General features: G+C 33.2%; 1 protein-coding gene across 1 annotated transcript in view; it reads left to right on the forward strand.

Annotated features, from left to right (window-relative positions):
* Positions 1-18159, forward strand: part of Spata6 (spermatogenesis associated 6) — a 126387-nt gene that overhangs the window by 33111 nt on the left and 75117 nt on the right. The window contains exons 4-6 of the mRNA XM_048816309.1: positions 5888-5929; positions 7374-7498; positions 16834-16924. Coding sequence (XP_048672266.1) covers positions 5888-5929; positions 7374-7498; positions 16834-16924 — 258 coding nt within the window. The remainder of the gene's footprint in view (positions 1-5887; positions 5930-7373; positions 7499-16833; positions 16925-18159) is intronic.

Consider the following 18159-nt stretch of genomic DNA (forward strand, 5'->3'; position numbering starts at 1 on the left):
ATCTGATATATTTGAAATGCTTTCAGGTGAGGATTTGAAGGCTGAGAATAAATCCTTCAAAGTCTATGAATGAGAGTATCCCAGACTCAGTCCTCAGGAAAGCTTGTAGGACTCTGGATTTATATTTTAAATCCACAATAACAAACATATTCCATCCAACTTATCTTTATAGTGAAAGCAGGTAAACAGGCATTTAGAGGAAATTATAACAGCAATTGTTTTTGCTGATAGTGCTTCTAGTACTCTGGCAATTTCTCTTAAGGTAGTTTCTGTATCTTTTTGATTTACTATATGTGAGTAAGATTTCTGGGGTATTATAGTACATTTAATTTGTAACTCACACTAAAAGTATATGTTAATATGAGAATTTTCACGGAGGAAGGAGAAAATTGTCCTCTGTTATAAGATAAAGAACAGCTGTAAAATGAGATTAGTCATACTATATGCTCCAGTAGATATAATTTATAGTAAGTTACTATTTGGTTTATAGCAGCATTAGTTTTCTATAAAGATTTTTCTTTAATAATTTAAGATCTTTCCCCTGAAGTAATTTTTTTTACTGCAGTAAAGTATAAACAACATAAAATTTGCTATATTAATCATTTTAAGTGTATACAGTGGTATTAAATACATTTATAATGTTGTACAAACATTATCATCATGCATTCCCATAATTCTCTTCATCTTGCAAAATTATAACTCTATACTCATTAAACAGTAACCCCTTAATTTTCCTTACCCCAATATCCTTTTAACCACCATTCTACTTTCATGCTCTATGATTTTAACTATTACTGTCAGTGGAATCATACCTAGTATTTGTCCTTTTTTGACTAGTTTATTTCTCATTGCAAAATGTTCTCAAGGTTAATGTTGTAGCATACGTCAGAGTTTCATTCTTTTTGAGGATGGATAATATTGTATGTTCGCACCACATTTTGCCTATCTGTCAGTGAGTACGTGGATTGCTTCTACCTTTTATCTATTGTAAATAATGCTGCTGTGAACACATGTGGATGTGTTAGGCAGCTTTTCATTGTCATGACAAAATACCTTAGAAAACAAGGAGGAAAGACTTATTTTTTTGGCTTTTGGTTTCAGAGATTTCAGTCCATGGTCAACTGGCTCCATTGTTTCTGGGCCTGTGGTGAGGCAGTACATCATGGCAGAAGGGCATGATGGATCAAAGCTGTTCACCTCATGGTGGCTGTAAGCAGGGGATGGGAACAAAATAGATACTTCAAAGTCACAACCCTAGTGACCTCCTTTCTTCAACCAGGGCCCCACCTTTTACAGCTTACACAATTTTCCATTGACACCATCATCTAGGACTAAGACTTAACACATGAGCCTTTGGAGCATATTGCAAATCCAGACTATAATAGAATGCAAATATTATTTGAGTTTCTATTTTTAGTTGTTTTATAAATATATATTCAGATGTACAATTGCTGGATCATATGGGAATTAATTTTTTTCGAACCACCGATATTGTTTTCTGTAATAGCTAAACCAATTTTACATTCCCACTAACTGCATAAGGGTTTCAATTTCTTGCTGTTTTTTTTTTTTTTTTTAATAGTAGCCATCTTAGCGGGTTGAGGCAGTATTTCATTTTAGTTCTTGCACAATGGTAATATTTACAAAGCATGACTGCACACACACTCACGCGCACACAGACACATACACACACAGCTTTTCTCTAATCAAAAGCATGAAAAATCTTTTATTGGAAAACATTTTACATGTATACAAAAGAAAATAATGAAAACATGTACCTACCCCTTAGTTTAGTAATTATCAATTTATGGCTAATATTTTTCTATCTAATTATATCTCCTTATTTCAGCTCCCCTTTTCAGATTAATTTGAAGCAAATATCAAGACATCTTATTCCTTTATTTATAAGGATAGCTAACCTAAAGGAACAGTAATACTGTATCACACCTAAAATGAACACTTTCTTAATTTTAACAAATATCCACTAATTTTTCATTTTCCTGACTATTTTATAATTTTTCAAGTAGTCTTCTACTTGAATTGTGTATCTATCTATCTATCTATCCACCATACCTTGTGATTGGTTGATGTCTTACAAGCATATATAATCCTTTATTAATATTTAACTCTTCTTTAATTACACTTGATAATGTTTGTGATTTTCTGTGTAACAATCTTGAGAAGTATTTTCCAGTACTTTTCTAGATACCTTATACTTTTAAACCAGATTGTAATCTCATTTAAATCAGATTACAATGCTGTTTCTAACTGTTGCTGGTACAGAAAATATATACAATTGACTTCAGCATAATTGATCTTGTTTCTAGCAAACTTGCTATGTGCATTAATTTTAAAAAATATGACTTACGATTCTTTAAGATATTTTAAACACACATCTCCTTAAGTAATAAGAAATATATTTCTCTTATTATAATATCTTTTATTAATTTTTATTGCTTTACTATATTGCTTAGAACTCCAGTAAAATGTTGAAGTCAATGATAGCAGTAATAGCAACGTATGAAGTAAATGTCTTACTCTTGACCTCAGAGGGAAAGTTTCAACTTTCACCACTTGATATTTGCTTACTTTAGATTTTAGTTAAAAGCCTTTATCAGATTAAGACATTTTTCTTCTGTTTTTGTTGCTGCTTTTTTTTCCTTGTAAGTAATGATGGCTCAATTTTATGAACCATTGTTTTCTACTTTATTCTTTAATGTGGCACCTCATATTGCTTTATTTTTTTAATATTAAGCCACATTTATATGTTGGTGGAATTGATTTGATAATATTTGGGTTAGGATTTTTACATATAGAATGTCATTTTCTTTTCTTGTGAGGTTCTTGTCAGGTTTTAGTATCAAGGTTTTGATGGGCTATCATAAAACAGTTTGGGAAGGGTTCCTTCTTTTGTTGTTTCTTGAAAGAGTATGCATATAATTGGCATTTAAAAAAAATTGAAATAATTTGCCAGTGAATTTGTCTGGATTAAAGTTTTCTTTTTGTAGAAATTTGATTTTATTCATATATTCTTACTTTGAAGTAAATCTTAGCTGTCATATCCTTTCATCTATAGATATATGAATATCTAAAATACAGGACTTGGTCACACCTAAAATGTGAGCAATTTTTTAATATAAAATATCTCCTTAGGTCACATTTTCCTAATTGTTCTATGGCTGTTTATGTTTTTTTTATTGGAATTGAGATGCAAATAAGGTATATCCAATAATTCAGTAGCATGGAATTATTCATAATATCCTCCTAGTATTTTTAAACATCTTTTTGTGTCTCTGTTTATTCCTGATATTTGTAATTTTGTGTGTTTTCTTTTTTTCTTTTGGCTAGTCTTCCCAGGGATTTATGAAGTGATGAAATGGATCTTTGATGAAATTAGTTTAAGACTACTTCTTCTTTTATAATATTGTTAAACTGGTTGTCTTTTAATTGTTACATGTTATATCTTTTTCTATATTCTTATTTTCTGTTTTCCTGTGCCCTAATATTTTACATATATGTCTTATGAATACCATGTGGATAGAGTTTTTAAAATTCAATATATATCTTTTAATTTATCTGTTTAAAATGCATGATAAAATTATAGGACTGTCAAAACATAATATTATCACTGAAAGGGGCACTATCATCTGCAGACTCTATAGCCAGTTGAATGCTAGCTGCACAAATGGCTTTCCTTCTCTAAGCATAAGGTCTTGTTTGAATGAAATAACACAGCCTGCATAATATGCTTGGTGCATAGTAGACATTTAATACAGCATGGTTATTATTGTTACTCAGATTGCTATCCTGAGTAACAATAATAATTGCTATCCATGTAAAAGGCTAAGAAGGCTAGATGGGGGATATATAGTTTGGTAGTTTCCTTCCCCCATGGACAAGCCTAGAGCTGGCTGAATTTGGACATTTCCTTTCCTCTGGGTAGATTTGAACTGTAGTTCAATTATTTTTTCCTGAGGGAAGGTAATGTTAAGAAGAGAATGCTCTGGAATACTCCATATGCTTCCTTTTGCTCTGGAGGTATAAGAGGATTTTTCTCCAATATTCACAGTGAGGACCTGGTACAGTCCTGGAGGTAAAACTCACAAAATATGACCTCTTACCCCATGACAGGGTCTTTCTAAACTTAGATCTCAGAGTTGTCCCTACAAAGCCTCCAGAAATTGTCAGTTATAATTCAGGTTTTTCTCCTCTAGCACTGATTCCCACAGATGATTTTTGCCTGTGGATTTCTGCTGTGTTAAGTTGTAAGTCTCTATATCAACTTGTCTTTCTGATTTTGGGGAAAGTGGTTTTTCCTGTGACCTCACTTTTCTCATGGATCTAAGAAGAATGGTGAATTTCAGCATTTTACTTGTTAGGGTAAAGACTTCTAAGCTCAATACATACCAGATTACTAATGGGAAGTCCTATTAGGAAAATTTAAATCCCTGTCTAATAACTTGATTTTCTGAACCTTCTGTTGATCTCTTTTTTTTTTTCCTGTTATTTCTCTTGACTTTTGATCCCAGTTATATATTTTCCTATATATGTATCCAGTCAGTTCTCCTTAAATGCTAGACCTTATAAAAATTTTAAAAAGAATTATAGTTTTCTGTGAAAATGTTTTCCTTCAGTTAGGATTTATGATTATTTTAGCAAATTGGTAGGAGGCATGCAATTCTGTATTATGTTAATTCAGACAGGATTTATATTTCAAATTTATATTTCTATTTGGCTGTTTATTTTTATTTTATTCTTTATTTAGAGTTTATCTTTTCAGTGATCCAAACATATAATTCAGCCAGTGTATCAGGTCATTGGTCTTTATTTCCAGGTCTTTTTTCCTTGCTCTTCCCAAGGCCAGGAAACTCCAAGGTTTATTCATCTTTTTCATGAGTTTATCAGAAGTTGTTTTCAGCTTCTCATCCTCTTAACTGCCTCTATCAGAATTGTCTGATACCAACAGAGAAAATAGCCTCAAATGACAGGCTCATCTGTCTTTCCTTCTTACATGAGTTTCAGACTTGGTCTCCTGTGCCTTTAAGCATTTTTTTTTTTTTTTAAGTTTTCTACATTTTCTAATGGATTTTAGAAGGAGGTTTGTTTTTGAGCTACCTAATCTCCCAGATTGCCTTGCAATGTTATATTTAGAGCCTTTGCCTATGCTGTTTCTTCTGCTTGGGAAAAAAAAAAATAAACTACTTCCCTAGTATCCCTAAATCCCAGTTTATAATTTACTCATGCTTTAGATTAGGATTACTTTCTCAGAGATGCTTTCACTGCCTTCCTGACTAGAATAGGACCTGTTGTTATACCATCTGATAGCACTATCTACAATGCCCGTGTTGTACTTGTAGTTTATAATTGTATATTTATTTGTGTTTCCATTTTATTTAATGTTTGTTTTCTCAATGGAATTCAAGGTTCTTAAGAAGGAGGATTATATATATTTTTTCTCAGTATAGCCACAAGTTATGACTTAAAGGGAATATTTATTCCTTTGTTATATATTTCTTTATAGGTTAAATATATAGATAGGACATTGAATGAGATTTTCATTGTTTGAAAATGACAAAGTAAAGAAAGGAGGAGATTATATCATTTTTGGGTCCTCAGAAAGTAGAAAGGGTGTAATTTATTTATTTATATTTTATAAGGTTATTATGAGATATTTTGACATATTAAAAGTATAAGGAATTTTATAATTCACCTCAACTATACTTACCACTCCAATTAAGTAATAGACAATTTATGTTTATAAAAAATATAGTCTACTAGATACAAACATACCTGTTGTCAGTGATTACTTTGGCTTTTAGATTAAAATAATTTGTTTTTGTTTATTATTAAATTGTTTACTTAAGGAAATTTTTCTTTAAACTCTCAGATGATACAGCAGTGTTCGAGTTGATACAGCTAGTTCCACCAGGTACTGTATGACTTATTTGGTAAAGTAATTGATATGGGAAATCATTTCAATGAAGTATTTTTTAAAAAAATCTCATCTTTTCTCCTTCTCAAATTAAAAACAAAGTTGATATTTTACCATTGGTTCACTATGTGTAAAATGCCAATGGGCCAAAATAATATAGAAAGATAGACATAAGATTGATAGTAATATAGAGAGACTGACATAAAAATTGGTACTTAAGCCCATTGTTCTGAATAATGGATAAATAACAATAATAATAATGGATAAATAACAATAACTGAAAACGGAATGTAACCTGTTAACATTCTAGGATATTTTAGTCATTAAAAATTGATTGTTTTTGAGATTTTTCTAAAATATATATTTTTTGATAGTCAATTAACCCTGCTTTTGTGTGTTGATTATTATTGAGAATGGAAGGGAATATATCCTTAGTTATATAGTAAACCTAGATCCCTGGATAAGATACGTCATTCAAATAGGTGCTAGTTTTATTTCTGATTTTGAGGAGAAATCTGTATAATCAAATCATTATTTTATGTGAAAATCAGATGTATATTATTAAATGCTAGTAACCTGAAAAGTTTAAATATTACATATATACCTAATTCAGGTAGCCACAAATTGTACAAATTATACAATTATTTTTTTTTAACAGATAGGCAGAAAGGGAAAAATGGGAGATAGAGAAATTGTAGAGAGTGGTAATTACATTTTAGATGTATAAATGTCACACCAACTTTTTATTTATTTATTTATTCATTCATTCATTCATTTTGGCACCAATAATTGAACTCAGGGGCACTCAACCACTGAGCCACATCCTCAGTCCTATTTGTATTTTATTTAGAGACAGGGCCTCACTGAGTTGCTTAGCACCTCACCATTGCTGAGGCTTGCATTGAACTTGCCATCTTCCTGCCTCAGCATCCCCAGCCTCTGGGATTACAGGTGTGTGCAATCATGCCGAGCCCAACTTTTAATTTTTATTTCTTTATTTATTTTAAAAATATTTATTCTTAAGCTTTAGGTGGACACGATATCTTTATTTTACATTTATGTGGTGCTGAGGATTGAACCTGGTACCTTGTGCATGCTAGGTGAGCACTCTACCACTGAGCCACAACCCCAGCCCCCAACTTTTTATTTTTGAATGGATTTTTTTCTAGGAACTCATAGGTATGCACCAAGTTTACATGAATAGCCCCATTTTCTTCAAGCATGGAGTTGAAAATTGCTAATATGTAGTATATTTCTGAAATTGAAAACATGTTAAAATATTTAATATGTGTCTAATTTTTCTTTCATAGAAGATAAACACGGCCCTGGAGTAGGTATCTAATAAGACATCAGGCAATATATATATATGTTATACTTGATGATTTGGTTTCTAAATAGAATATTTTGTTATAATTTGAATCATAGGATATCTTTCTTGTAGTGGGTGAAACACTGTCTACATATGATGAAAATACAAGAGATTTCATGTTCCCGGGTCCAAACCAAATTTCTGGACACCATGATTCAAACCGCCAGGTTACCATGAGGAGGATTTCTGGTCTACGAGTAAGTGCTAACTATTTTCTGAATCAGTTTTTGTTATGTATTTATAATGCATTAATTAAAAAAATAAGAAAATAGAAGACTGGTAGAATAGAGGAAAGGGAACAGGGGGAGGGAAGAAAGGAGGTAAAGGGGAAGTACAGAGGACTGAAGAAGTATCCAATAAATTTGTACAATTATGTCAAAATTAGCTCCAATATTAAACTATAGCTATTAACTATATTAACATAAAAAAGAGCCAACATATAGCATATACCACCTTCAATGTGCAGAACTAACTCAAAGTCTAATTTTGTTTAAAACTTAATTTTTAAAATAAAATTGTTATTTTAAACATCACGAAATGTAGTGAAAATAATTTAATAAAACTTAGGCTTGTATAACTCTATATTTCCAAGTATTCATATAGCCTTATATTCTTCTGATCTCTGTTCCCCTCCCACTATCCCCATCCCATCTGCCTCTGTCTTTCTTTTTTCTCTCTAATAAATGATCAACAAATATGTGAAAGGATATTCATCTCATTAGCATTTAGGGCAATATAAATTAAAACAACCATATGAGTTTACTTTTATAGCTGTAAGGTTGGCAAAATATAATAACTCTGATATCAAAAGTATAAAGAATTGGAAACTTTTGTGTACAGATAATGCCCTGAATATTGAACAAATCAGAATTCAAAATTATCTAGTGAAGACAAAAGTTTCTCATACATATAAACTTCTAGGTTTATATCTTACAAATACAAGAAACTTCTTAAGAATTTTCACTTGACTTATTGTTCATGATAGTGAAAAATGGAAATAATGAAATCTCTGTTAGTAGGTATTTGTATGGATTAATTGCAATATGTTCATGAAGTGGAAATATATATTTATTCATGTAAAATTAAAAGCTGGGTTAAATCACAAGTTACTCTCCTATTGTTTCCTATAACTTGCTTTAAGTTTTTTTGGATGATTTAAAAATATTTTTATCCCTAAAAGTAGGCACAGAGAAACTGAGAGAAGAGCATTTTATTCAAATGAGGAAAAAGAAAAATGTTGTTTAGCTTGAAATTATTTGGACTGATTTATACTAATTTTAGAAAATTTCAGACTAGTCTGAATAAGGAAACCTGGGTGAAATATGAGCCAATATAATGAATAAAGTAATTTTTCCTGTAAGTCTAGGTTTATGATATGCTTTATTCAAACAAATATCAGTATCACCTTACTGAAAGCATAAAAGATGACCTGTTAGCAAGACTATGAACATATGCCTCCTTTGGGATAATTTCAGTGTGTGTTAGCAAGCTTCTCTACTATAGAAGTCTTAAAGAGTGTTCCTAGAATCATGTTGAAATCCACAATGAAAAAATCAGTATATTGAAAATTTATGGTCTTTTCAAAGTAATTATTATACCAATATGGTAATATAAACTTAAGCATGTAGACTGTTAACATGGATTTATCTTTCATCACTTAATTCAAATTATTTTTTAATGGATATTTAATTTTATTTATTTATTTATTTATATGCAGTGCTGAGGATTGAACCCAGGGTTGCACACATGCCAGGCAAGTGCTCTACCACTGAGCCACAACTCCAGCCCTTCAAGTTACTTTTGCATATATTTGGAAGCTGTTATATTACTAAGGAGGGTTTCTGGTCTACGAATAAGTGTCCATAAAACTGGACAAAATTGTCACTAACAACTTCAATGACAAGACAACTGAAAATTTCATGCTTGAAAAACTATTAAAGTGTTAGGTTAAAAATAGCAATAGTTTCTGATGTTTTTGCTTGGGATACTCATATACATTGCTTGTCAGTGCGTACTGTAAATTCCCTGGCCTAGGGATGAGCACAATACCCAGCAGTTTTGCTGCCAGAGGGATCAGAATTAATTTTGGGAAGTGAGATTATGAGAATGGTGTTGTCAGCTAAACATGGTGAGTTCGGTTGAAAGCAGATGAAGAAACTCCACATTTTGCTGGATCAATTGCAATTCTTATTGGAGTGAGCAGCAGCACCCCTTTAGGAAGTTAACAGGGAGATCCTAGAAACAAGGAACCAATAAAAGGCTGGCTGTAAAGCTCTGATTGTACAGAGGAGACAGTAAGAGTCCAGGAACAAGTGTAAGCCAAGTGAAACTGGCTGTTCCTTTGAATGCATTTCATAACCTATACACAGAAAGACAACAGAGGGTCAAAGACTATGGGTTCATTGGATTACCACTACTTAGTTATGCATAAGCAGTTAAGACTCCTAGAAAATAAAAATATAAAAAGGCACATTTATAAACTGAATAGTAAAATGACAATTATAAATCCATCCATATCAATAATTATATTTAAATATGAATGAAAAAATGGTCCAATCCATAATTTGTTGCCCTTGCAGGCACCATGCACCCTTTTTCAGAATTCTTGTGATTCTGCATCATTTCCTGTGAGACCCAGGTTTTTCCTCTGAACTCATCCATGGGGCAAGGATTCAGATCACATCTGGGATTAAATCCTGGCATTATAATGGACTATCTCAGAAACCTTGGGCAAAGCACAGTAACATGTAGGTGTTACTGGATTCTTGGGTGGGGGGGGATAAGGTAACCTTATAAATGGTTACAGCAGAACTTTTAGTGAATGTTAGTTATCAACATGGTAGCTATGGATATCAGCTATGGATAGTGATGATGCACTGGCAATGATAATAATGTTTTTTTCTCCCTAAACAGCACTCCATAAAAAAGAATCTGTGACTTTCTCATTTTTAAATTTTAACTTTTACCACTGTCACTTGTATGGAGTAGGTACTTAATAAATGCCTCTATATTGAACTGACTGAATGAATTGCATTTTGTTGTAAACTTTATAGAGAAACTGACATTTGAGATGGTATAATGTTTTATTTTATTTATTATTTTGGCTAAGTTATGGTGACCAGTTGTTTGAACAAATGCTATTCTAGGTATTATCTTAAAGGCATTTGGTAGACGTGACTTGTATTTATGTATTTATAATGCATTACAATCAGTTGACTTTAAATAAAGGGTATTACTTTTGTTAATGTGGGGGGGTTTATTCAATCAGTTGAAGACATGTAGAGCAAAAACTATCATTTTTCTGAAGAGGGATTCTGCCTCAAGACTGTAACAGAACTACTACCTGAATTTCTACTCTGGCAGCCTGCTCTACAAATTACACACTAAAGATTGCACATCGACTTTTTCCTGAGTATTCATCTTGTCAACCTTCCCCATGAATTTTGGATTTGTTATCTTCAACATAGCTCTCATATAAAGTAATTCCTTAAGATAAACCATTTTTTTCTCTATATATAAAACAAACATATATATATACAGTCCTTGTGTGTGTTAGCTTATAATCACTGGGTTCAAAATATCTGACAAGACCAACTTAGAAGAGGAAAGTTTAAAGTTTATTTTGATTCATGATTTCAGAGGTCTCAGTTCATGGTCAGCAGACTCCATTGCTCTGGCCTGAGATCAGGCAGAACTTTGTGGTGGAAGGGTGTGGCTTAAGAAAGCTGCTCAGTTTATGGCAGCCAGAAAGCAGAGAGCCAGAGAGAGGATAAAATCTTCCAGAGCATACCTCCTTTGACCTAATTCCTCCAACTAGATCCTACTCCCTTGGCATCAATGAATTAAATCCACCGATAAGAGAGTCCCCATATCTAATCTCTTCCCCAAAGCCCTGCCTTTAAGCACTGAGACTTTGAGAGGACAGATCCAAACCGTCAGGTTATTTTAGTTCTATTTTTCTGGAGCTACAGATAGTGCTGGGATTTAAAAGGTCAGTAAGAAAATGCTAAAATATTGAGTACTTTCTATGTGACCAGCAATATATGGGTAGGGTTAAAGTGATAAATCACAGTTCAGGCAGTGATAATATAAAATACAGTCATGTACTGCATAGTAATGTTTCAGTCAATGATAGACTGCATATACAATGGTGGCCATACCATATGACTAGGTATGCAGTAGGCCATACCTTCCAGTTTGTGTAAGTATACTGATTTTTCACTCTATAAAATTGCCTAATGCGCATTTCTAAGGATGAAGCACCATCATAGTAACACATGACTGTATATCCAGAAATTTTTTGTTACTCTTCTCTTCCAAAGACAGAAATAGTCCCATTCCTATTAAGTCATTGTATCTTGTGACTAAGAGGTAAAGACTAGCTCATTAAATGCACTGGGACTTCTTCCATAACTCTCTGGGATCACCCACTCTGGTGGAAGCCTATTGTGGTATGCAAGGACACTCAAGCAGCTCTATGGAAAAGACAGAAGCTGGAGGGATTTTTTTATAGTGTTTGTGAAAACTTGAGGGTCCTTGAAGAAATTGTCAGATAAGCATTTGCAGGAAGTGAGGATGATGTTATTGGAAACTAGCAAAACAGGGAATTCTTGTTTTGTAATGACAGAATTTTAACAACACATTTGTCACCTGCAATAATGTGGAATGTGTAAAGGATATTTTATGAAATAGGTGTCTTTCCAAAGAGGCTTTCAGACTGACTGTTAGAAGGGTTTTCTGGTTTCTTTTTGGTATTTAAAGCATAATATGAGAGGAGAGAGAGAGAAGCAAAAGGAAAGGCTGTTTTTAAAAAGATGTAATTTAATGTTTCCAACGATTTTACCAACTTTCTCATTAGAATACTAAAATTAAGAAATGACTTCTGAATAAAAATTATTTCAGGCCACTTTCAGAAAAATATGTTCTAATAGTAAAACTGAAGATAAAAACTACAAAATCCTCAATTAAACCTCCAGAAAGATCCAGCACAATGCCTTAGAAAATCACTTAATCAAACATAGATTTTCTTCTATTTTTTTAATCCCCTTTTATTTTGAATTAGCCACAGCATATTAGAGAGAATATTCGACCTTTGACTTTCAAAGACTGGCTTTTTCACTTATCATGGTAGTCCCCAGTTCCATTGATTTACCACCAAATGGCATAATGTCATTTATGTCAAATATACATTTCCTTTATACATTCATCCATTGAAGGAAAATCTAGACTTGTTGTATAGCTTGGATATTGTGAATTGTGCTGTTATAAACACTGATGTGGCTGCCTCAGTGTAGTATACTGATTTTAAATCCTTTGGATACATACCAAAGGGTGGCATAACTGGTCATATGGTGGGTCATATGGGTCATATGGTGGTTCCATTCAGTGTTTTGAGGAATCTCCATACTGTTTTCCAGAGTATTTGCACTAATTTTCAGTCCCACCAACAATGTATGAGTGTACCTTTTCCCCACATCCTTGCCAACGTTTATTGTTATTTGTATTCTTAATAATTGCTTCTCTGACTGGAATGAGATGAAATCTCAATGCAGTTTTTAAAAAATTTTTTAGTTATACATGGACACAGTATCTTTATTTTGTTTATTTTTATGTGGTGCTAAGGATTGAACCCAGGGTCTCACATGTGCGAGGCGAATGCTCTACGGCTGAGCCACAACCCCAGCCCTCTCAATGCAGTTTTAATTAGCATTTCCCTAATTCCTAGAATGTTGAACATTTAAAAAAATATATTTGTTGACTATTTGTATTTCTTCTTTTGAGAAGTGTCTATTCAGTTCTTTTGCCCTGTTCATTGATTTTTTTGACGTTAAGTTTTTTGAGATATGTAAGGAATAATAATAAAGAGGATACAGAGACAAAGGTACAGAGGCAGGGAAGGTGGCAGAGTGGCTGAGAGACTAAGCTGCCAAACTTTATTTATATTAATAGGTTACATTAGGTCATTAGTACCATAACTACATATTGTTTAGAGTATCAGTAAGGTTGCTTATTCTGCAGTTACATTTCACAGTTACAATATGCAATGTTACGACCTTTGTGCAGTTCTCAAGAAAGTCCATTGTCTGATGTTACTGTTAGGCAGGCATATGGAGGAGCACCAGAACTTGATGAAACATTGTAGTTGTCTAGCAAACAAGTTCTTTCATTCCCAGGAGCTATGTGCCTGCAATCAAGGTCAAGGCTTGATAAGGCTCTAACTCACAGGCTTCTTAGGGCATTGCCATACCAGCTAGTCATTGTACATATATTAGCTATTACTAGATCCTAAGAGAGATTGCACGGCAATCTAAGGTGGGAAACAGGGTGCCTGTTACCTCCCAGGAGTTTGCTTACCAGGGAACTCTTACCTGTAGATTTCCATGGTCAGAATCCCTACAGAGTTCTTTGTATATTCTGGATATTGATATCCTATCTGAGGAAAAAAACAAGACAAAACAAAATAAAACAGAAGAAGACCAGTGGAGTAGAATGAAAGGGAATTAAGGAGAGTGAGGTGGGATGGGATAAGGAAAGAACAATGAATGAATCTGACCTGATTTTCCCTTATACATATGTGAATGTACCACAGTGAATCTCACCATTATGTATATTCACAAGACACTAATTAAAAAAAAAAAAACTGTAAGTATATAGCAGACAAATCAGTAAAGGGAAGGGAATAGGGGAAGGAAGAAGGGGAGAGAAAGGGGAGGTATTGGGACTGAATTACAACAAATTATATTCCATGATTTTATAATCATGTCAAAAAGAATTGTTATATATAATTAAAAGGATAAAAAAACAAAACATAGATTTTCTAAGATGCTTAAGAGCATTGTCTCTCAGCAACCTCAGAAGGATAACAACAGAAGGGTGTGGCACTTATCTTAAAAAAGGAAGGAAGGAAGGAAGGAAGGAAGGAAGGAAGGAAGGAAGGAAGGAAGGAAGGAAGGAAGGAAGGAAATGTAAAACATAAAAGAGCATTGTGTTGCAAAAATGCCACCAGTTTGGTCTGAAATGAAGAGAGAGAGACATACAAAATGAAAATGCTTTTGTAACCTCAGTGTTCTTTTGATAGAACCCAAGCTCAGAACACTTCATAGCTTTATCTATATCCTGTTTCAAATTAATATGAGTCAGATAATGGAAGAGGCAAGAATGTCATACCAAGTACCATGGATATTTCTGAGTAGTAGTAGGATTAAGTCCTAATCGAGGAACTTTAAAAATTTTTCTGGCTGGATTTCAGAATTGTTATGGACCAGTGATCCCTGTTTACCTCTTGTTTTTTTACTTTTTGAACAAGAATATCTATAGTAATTGCCTTGTGCTTGCTATACTTGTGTACGTTGAATATTTGTGTTGTAGATAATTGTAGTTTGTAGGTCATCTGATGGTGAAGAACTATATTTTTGGAGCTGTTCTGAAAGGCACCTGAAGAACCTTACCTATACCAGGATATGATTTATGTGCCAACAGTGTGGATTTCAAGTTGACATTGTAAAATGATAAGAATACCTTTCTTCCTCCTTTTTTTAATCTGTGAAATAAATGTATTTTGTGGTCAGAGACAGACTGGTGGTTTTAGACCTATGGACAATTTTTTTTTTTTTTTTTATTGGGACACTTTACAACTTAACTACATTCCCAGTCCTTTTTTAAAATTTATTTTTAATTTTGAAACAAAGTCTCACTAAGTTTCTAGTACCTTGCTAAATTGCTGAGGCTAGCCTCAAACTTGACATTTTACTGTTTCAGCCTCCAGAGGCACTGGGATTACAGGTGTACACCACCCGCCTTGCAATTCTATTTACAATTTTTTTTGATAAGTCCTCCACTGAAAAGGTATCCAACTCCTCTGTCCTTGAGTATGGTCTGTACTTAGTGAATCTAAAAAGGAAAATGTGGAAGTAACAGTATTTGTCTTCTGAGACTGTTCATTATAGCTTTCTTCTTGCTTTGCCATGGATCATTCACTTTGGGGAAACCAGTCATTGTCATGAGGATACTCAGCAACAGTATAGAGATATATATGATGAAAAGGTGAATCTTGCCCCAAAACTGCAAGGAGACTGAAGCTTCCATCTCACAGTCATGTGAATAAACCTCCTTGGGAAATAGATTCTCTAGCACCAGTCAAACCTCCATATAACTGCAGCCCTAGTGACATTGTAACTACAATTTCAGAAGAGATTCTTAGTCAGAGACATCCAAATCAATCTTTTACCAGATTCCTGATCATTAGAAAATATGTGAGATAATAAGTAATTACTAATGTTTTATATTGCAAGTTTTGGAGTGATACATAGTAATAGATAACTTACAAGCTGGTAGAGTAGATGTTACTAATAAAAGGTGTTTGAAGAAAACAAACTCTTTACTTGTAGGCAATTTATATTTACCTTTCCTGTTATAGGTGTGATATTCGAAACTTTAAACTCGGTTTGTCACAAGTGGGGTTTGTATAGTCCACACGTAGAGGCCATGTTAGATGTCTGCTTCTCTCTCCCATTATATTAGAATGAAACTGCTCTGGGCGTGGGTGTTACTCTTTAATGTTTGGTTGTGTGCATACCAAATATTTTCTCAGGTAATTGTGACTACCCCTTTGTCTCCACTTATCTCAGAACTGTGTTCAAGCTGATGAATTAGTAATAGAAGCCAAATTCTATAGACCTTAATATCTGCTATATTACAGGATAAAAAGGTTGAAAGAATTGGTAGAGACTTATCTTTTATTTTCAAAATAAACTGCATACCTAGGAGCTGTGAGTTTCTTTAAGTTTTTAAAGACTATTCAGAGTCTTTCTTTGATTAATTCATTATTCATTCTGTGAAATGGGCTGTTGAACCTGGGAGCACTCTTCCACTGAGCTTTATCCCTAGCCCTTTTTATTTTTTATTTTGAGACAAGGTCTCACTGAGTTACCTTGAACTTACCATCCTCCTGTCTCAGCCTCCTAAGTCTAAAGTATTTGTTTTTTTAAAGTTTTAATTGACAATATTGTATGTATCTATGATATACAGTATGATGTTGATATACGTGTACGTTTGGAATAACTAAATCTAATACACATATTGATTTTTCATTTTAATTTTTACAGTAGTTGTTTTCTTCAGTTTATTTTAATTTTATTAGTGTGTTATACATTAGTTCAATTTCTTGATTGTATAGTTAAACATGTCCTAAGTTGTTAAAGTTAAAAGAACTGAAGTCCGTTATGTATAATATCACATTTTTACCTTAATATTATATCATAATTTACAAATCTTAAAACATTCAACAGGGAAATACTATGATACTGGTAAAAAGAATCTTAATTATTCCATAAAAATATAATCACTTATAATTAAATCATCATGGATAAAACACTTTCTAGCTAAAATTTGGCACTGCTGTATTGTTTTGATCTTTAATTAAAGTTCAAACTAACAAAGTCCTGGACTTGACAAGTAGTTGTTACTTTAAGCCATCACTAACAATTATCTACTTTAAATGGAAAGTCTAACAACTCTCTTTTTTCCCTCCCAGGGAATTGCTCCAAAGCTGGAATTTTCTACAACTTCAGTGATTACTGAATGTTTGATAAGTTCAAGGAAGTGCCGCACTCAGGTTAAAATTAGTTATTTAAAGTATTGAATAATTTATTTGTTCATATTTATGGCTGTTTTGTAAACTTTATCTTGCTTTTTGGCTACAGTTCTTTTCAATTTCTTTTTTTAATCTTTAGTTTAAAACAATTAACTAAAGTATTTAAGTTTGGTTACATCTTATTAAATGCGAGAATGAAAAGCTTGGTACACATGATAGAGGTGCCAGGATGTTTTTGCCTTCTCTATTTTTACTTAATGGATTATTATTATTTTTTTTAATGCAAGGAAATTAGGCTGCCAGAAAGGTGTTGGAAAAAGATGTCCTGTAGAATATTAGACTGGAGACTTCCAAATGTCTTATATAAGTTACAGATTCCTGTATGAAGTTTCAAGGATACCTTTTAGCAAATGTGACAGAAGTTCTCAGACTGTTATATGGGTGTTTAGTGCAGGTAGTTTCTTGAATGTCTTGTTCCCTGAGGGACTGTTACTCAGTTTAGCGACCATACTGGTGTTTCAAAGAATGAATGCTTAGACATTCTAGCCTAAATACCTTCTGTTTGTGAAAACTGTCTTTGATAAGCTAAGATATCCATTCTGGTCAAACTTCTAACTAAGAGGGTGGTCTGATGATGGACATACCACCTCTCCACAGGGTATCTAATAGTATCTAGGCACCCACTTGTACAGTTGCATTATGACTAGGTAACTATGACATATCTGTGATGAAAGACCAGTAATATATGAAGCCCTGAGGATTCAACAGGCCAGTCCTGGGCTTATCATGGAGGAGTAGGATGTTCGTTTACTGTACCACCAGTTTTTAAGTAAATTTTGCTAAGGATGATACCTACCATCTAAGCCCAGAGAGGTAAAGTATAGCCATAGAATTATTATTGTTGTTCTTATTTTTTGAGAGGGGGGGGGTCCTCATCATCATGCTCAGGCTTATCTCAAATTCCTGGACTCAAGCAATACTCCCACCTTATTCTCTAAAGCAGTTTGGACTACAAGTGTGAGCTACAACACTGGGCTTTAGATATAGATTTATTTTGTTTAGCAAGATATTTAGTATTTCAGAGTCATACTGTAGTTATTTATTTCTTACATACAAATTGAACACATCTGTTAGGTACCTAAAAATCTGTTTGCCACTTACAGAGATGTTTTACTTTTTTTGAGATATGTGTGTGTGTGTGTGTGTGTGTGTGTGTGTGTGAGAGAGAGAGAGAGAGAGAGAGAGAGAGAGAGAGAGAGAGAGGGA

This window comes from Marmota marmota, unplaced genomic scaffold (genome assembly GCF_001458135.2).
Source record: "Marmota marmota marmota unplaced genomic scaffold, marMar, whole genome shotgun sequence".
NCBI lineage: Eukaryota > Metazoa > Chordata > Mammalia > Rodentia > Sciuridae > Marmota > Marmota marmota.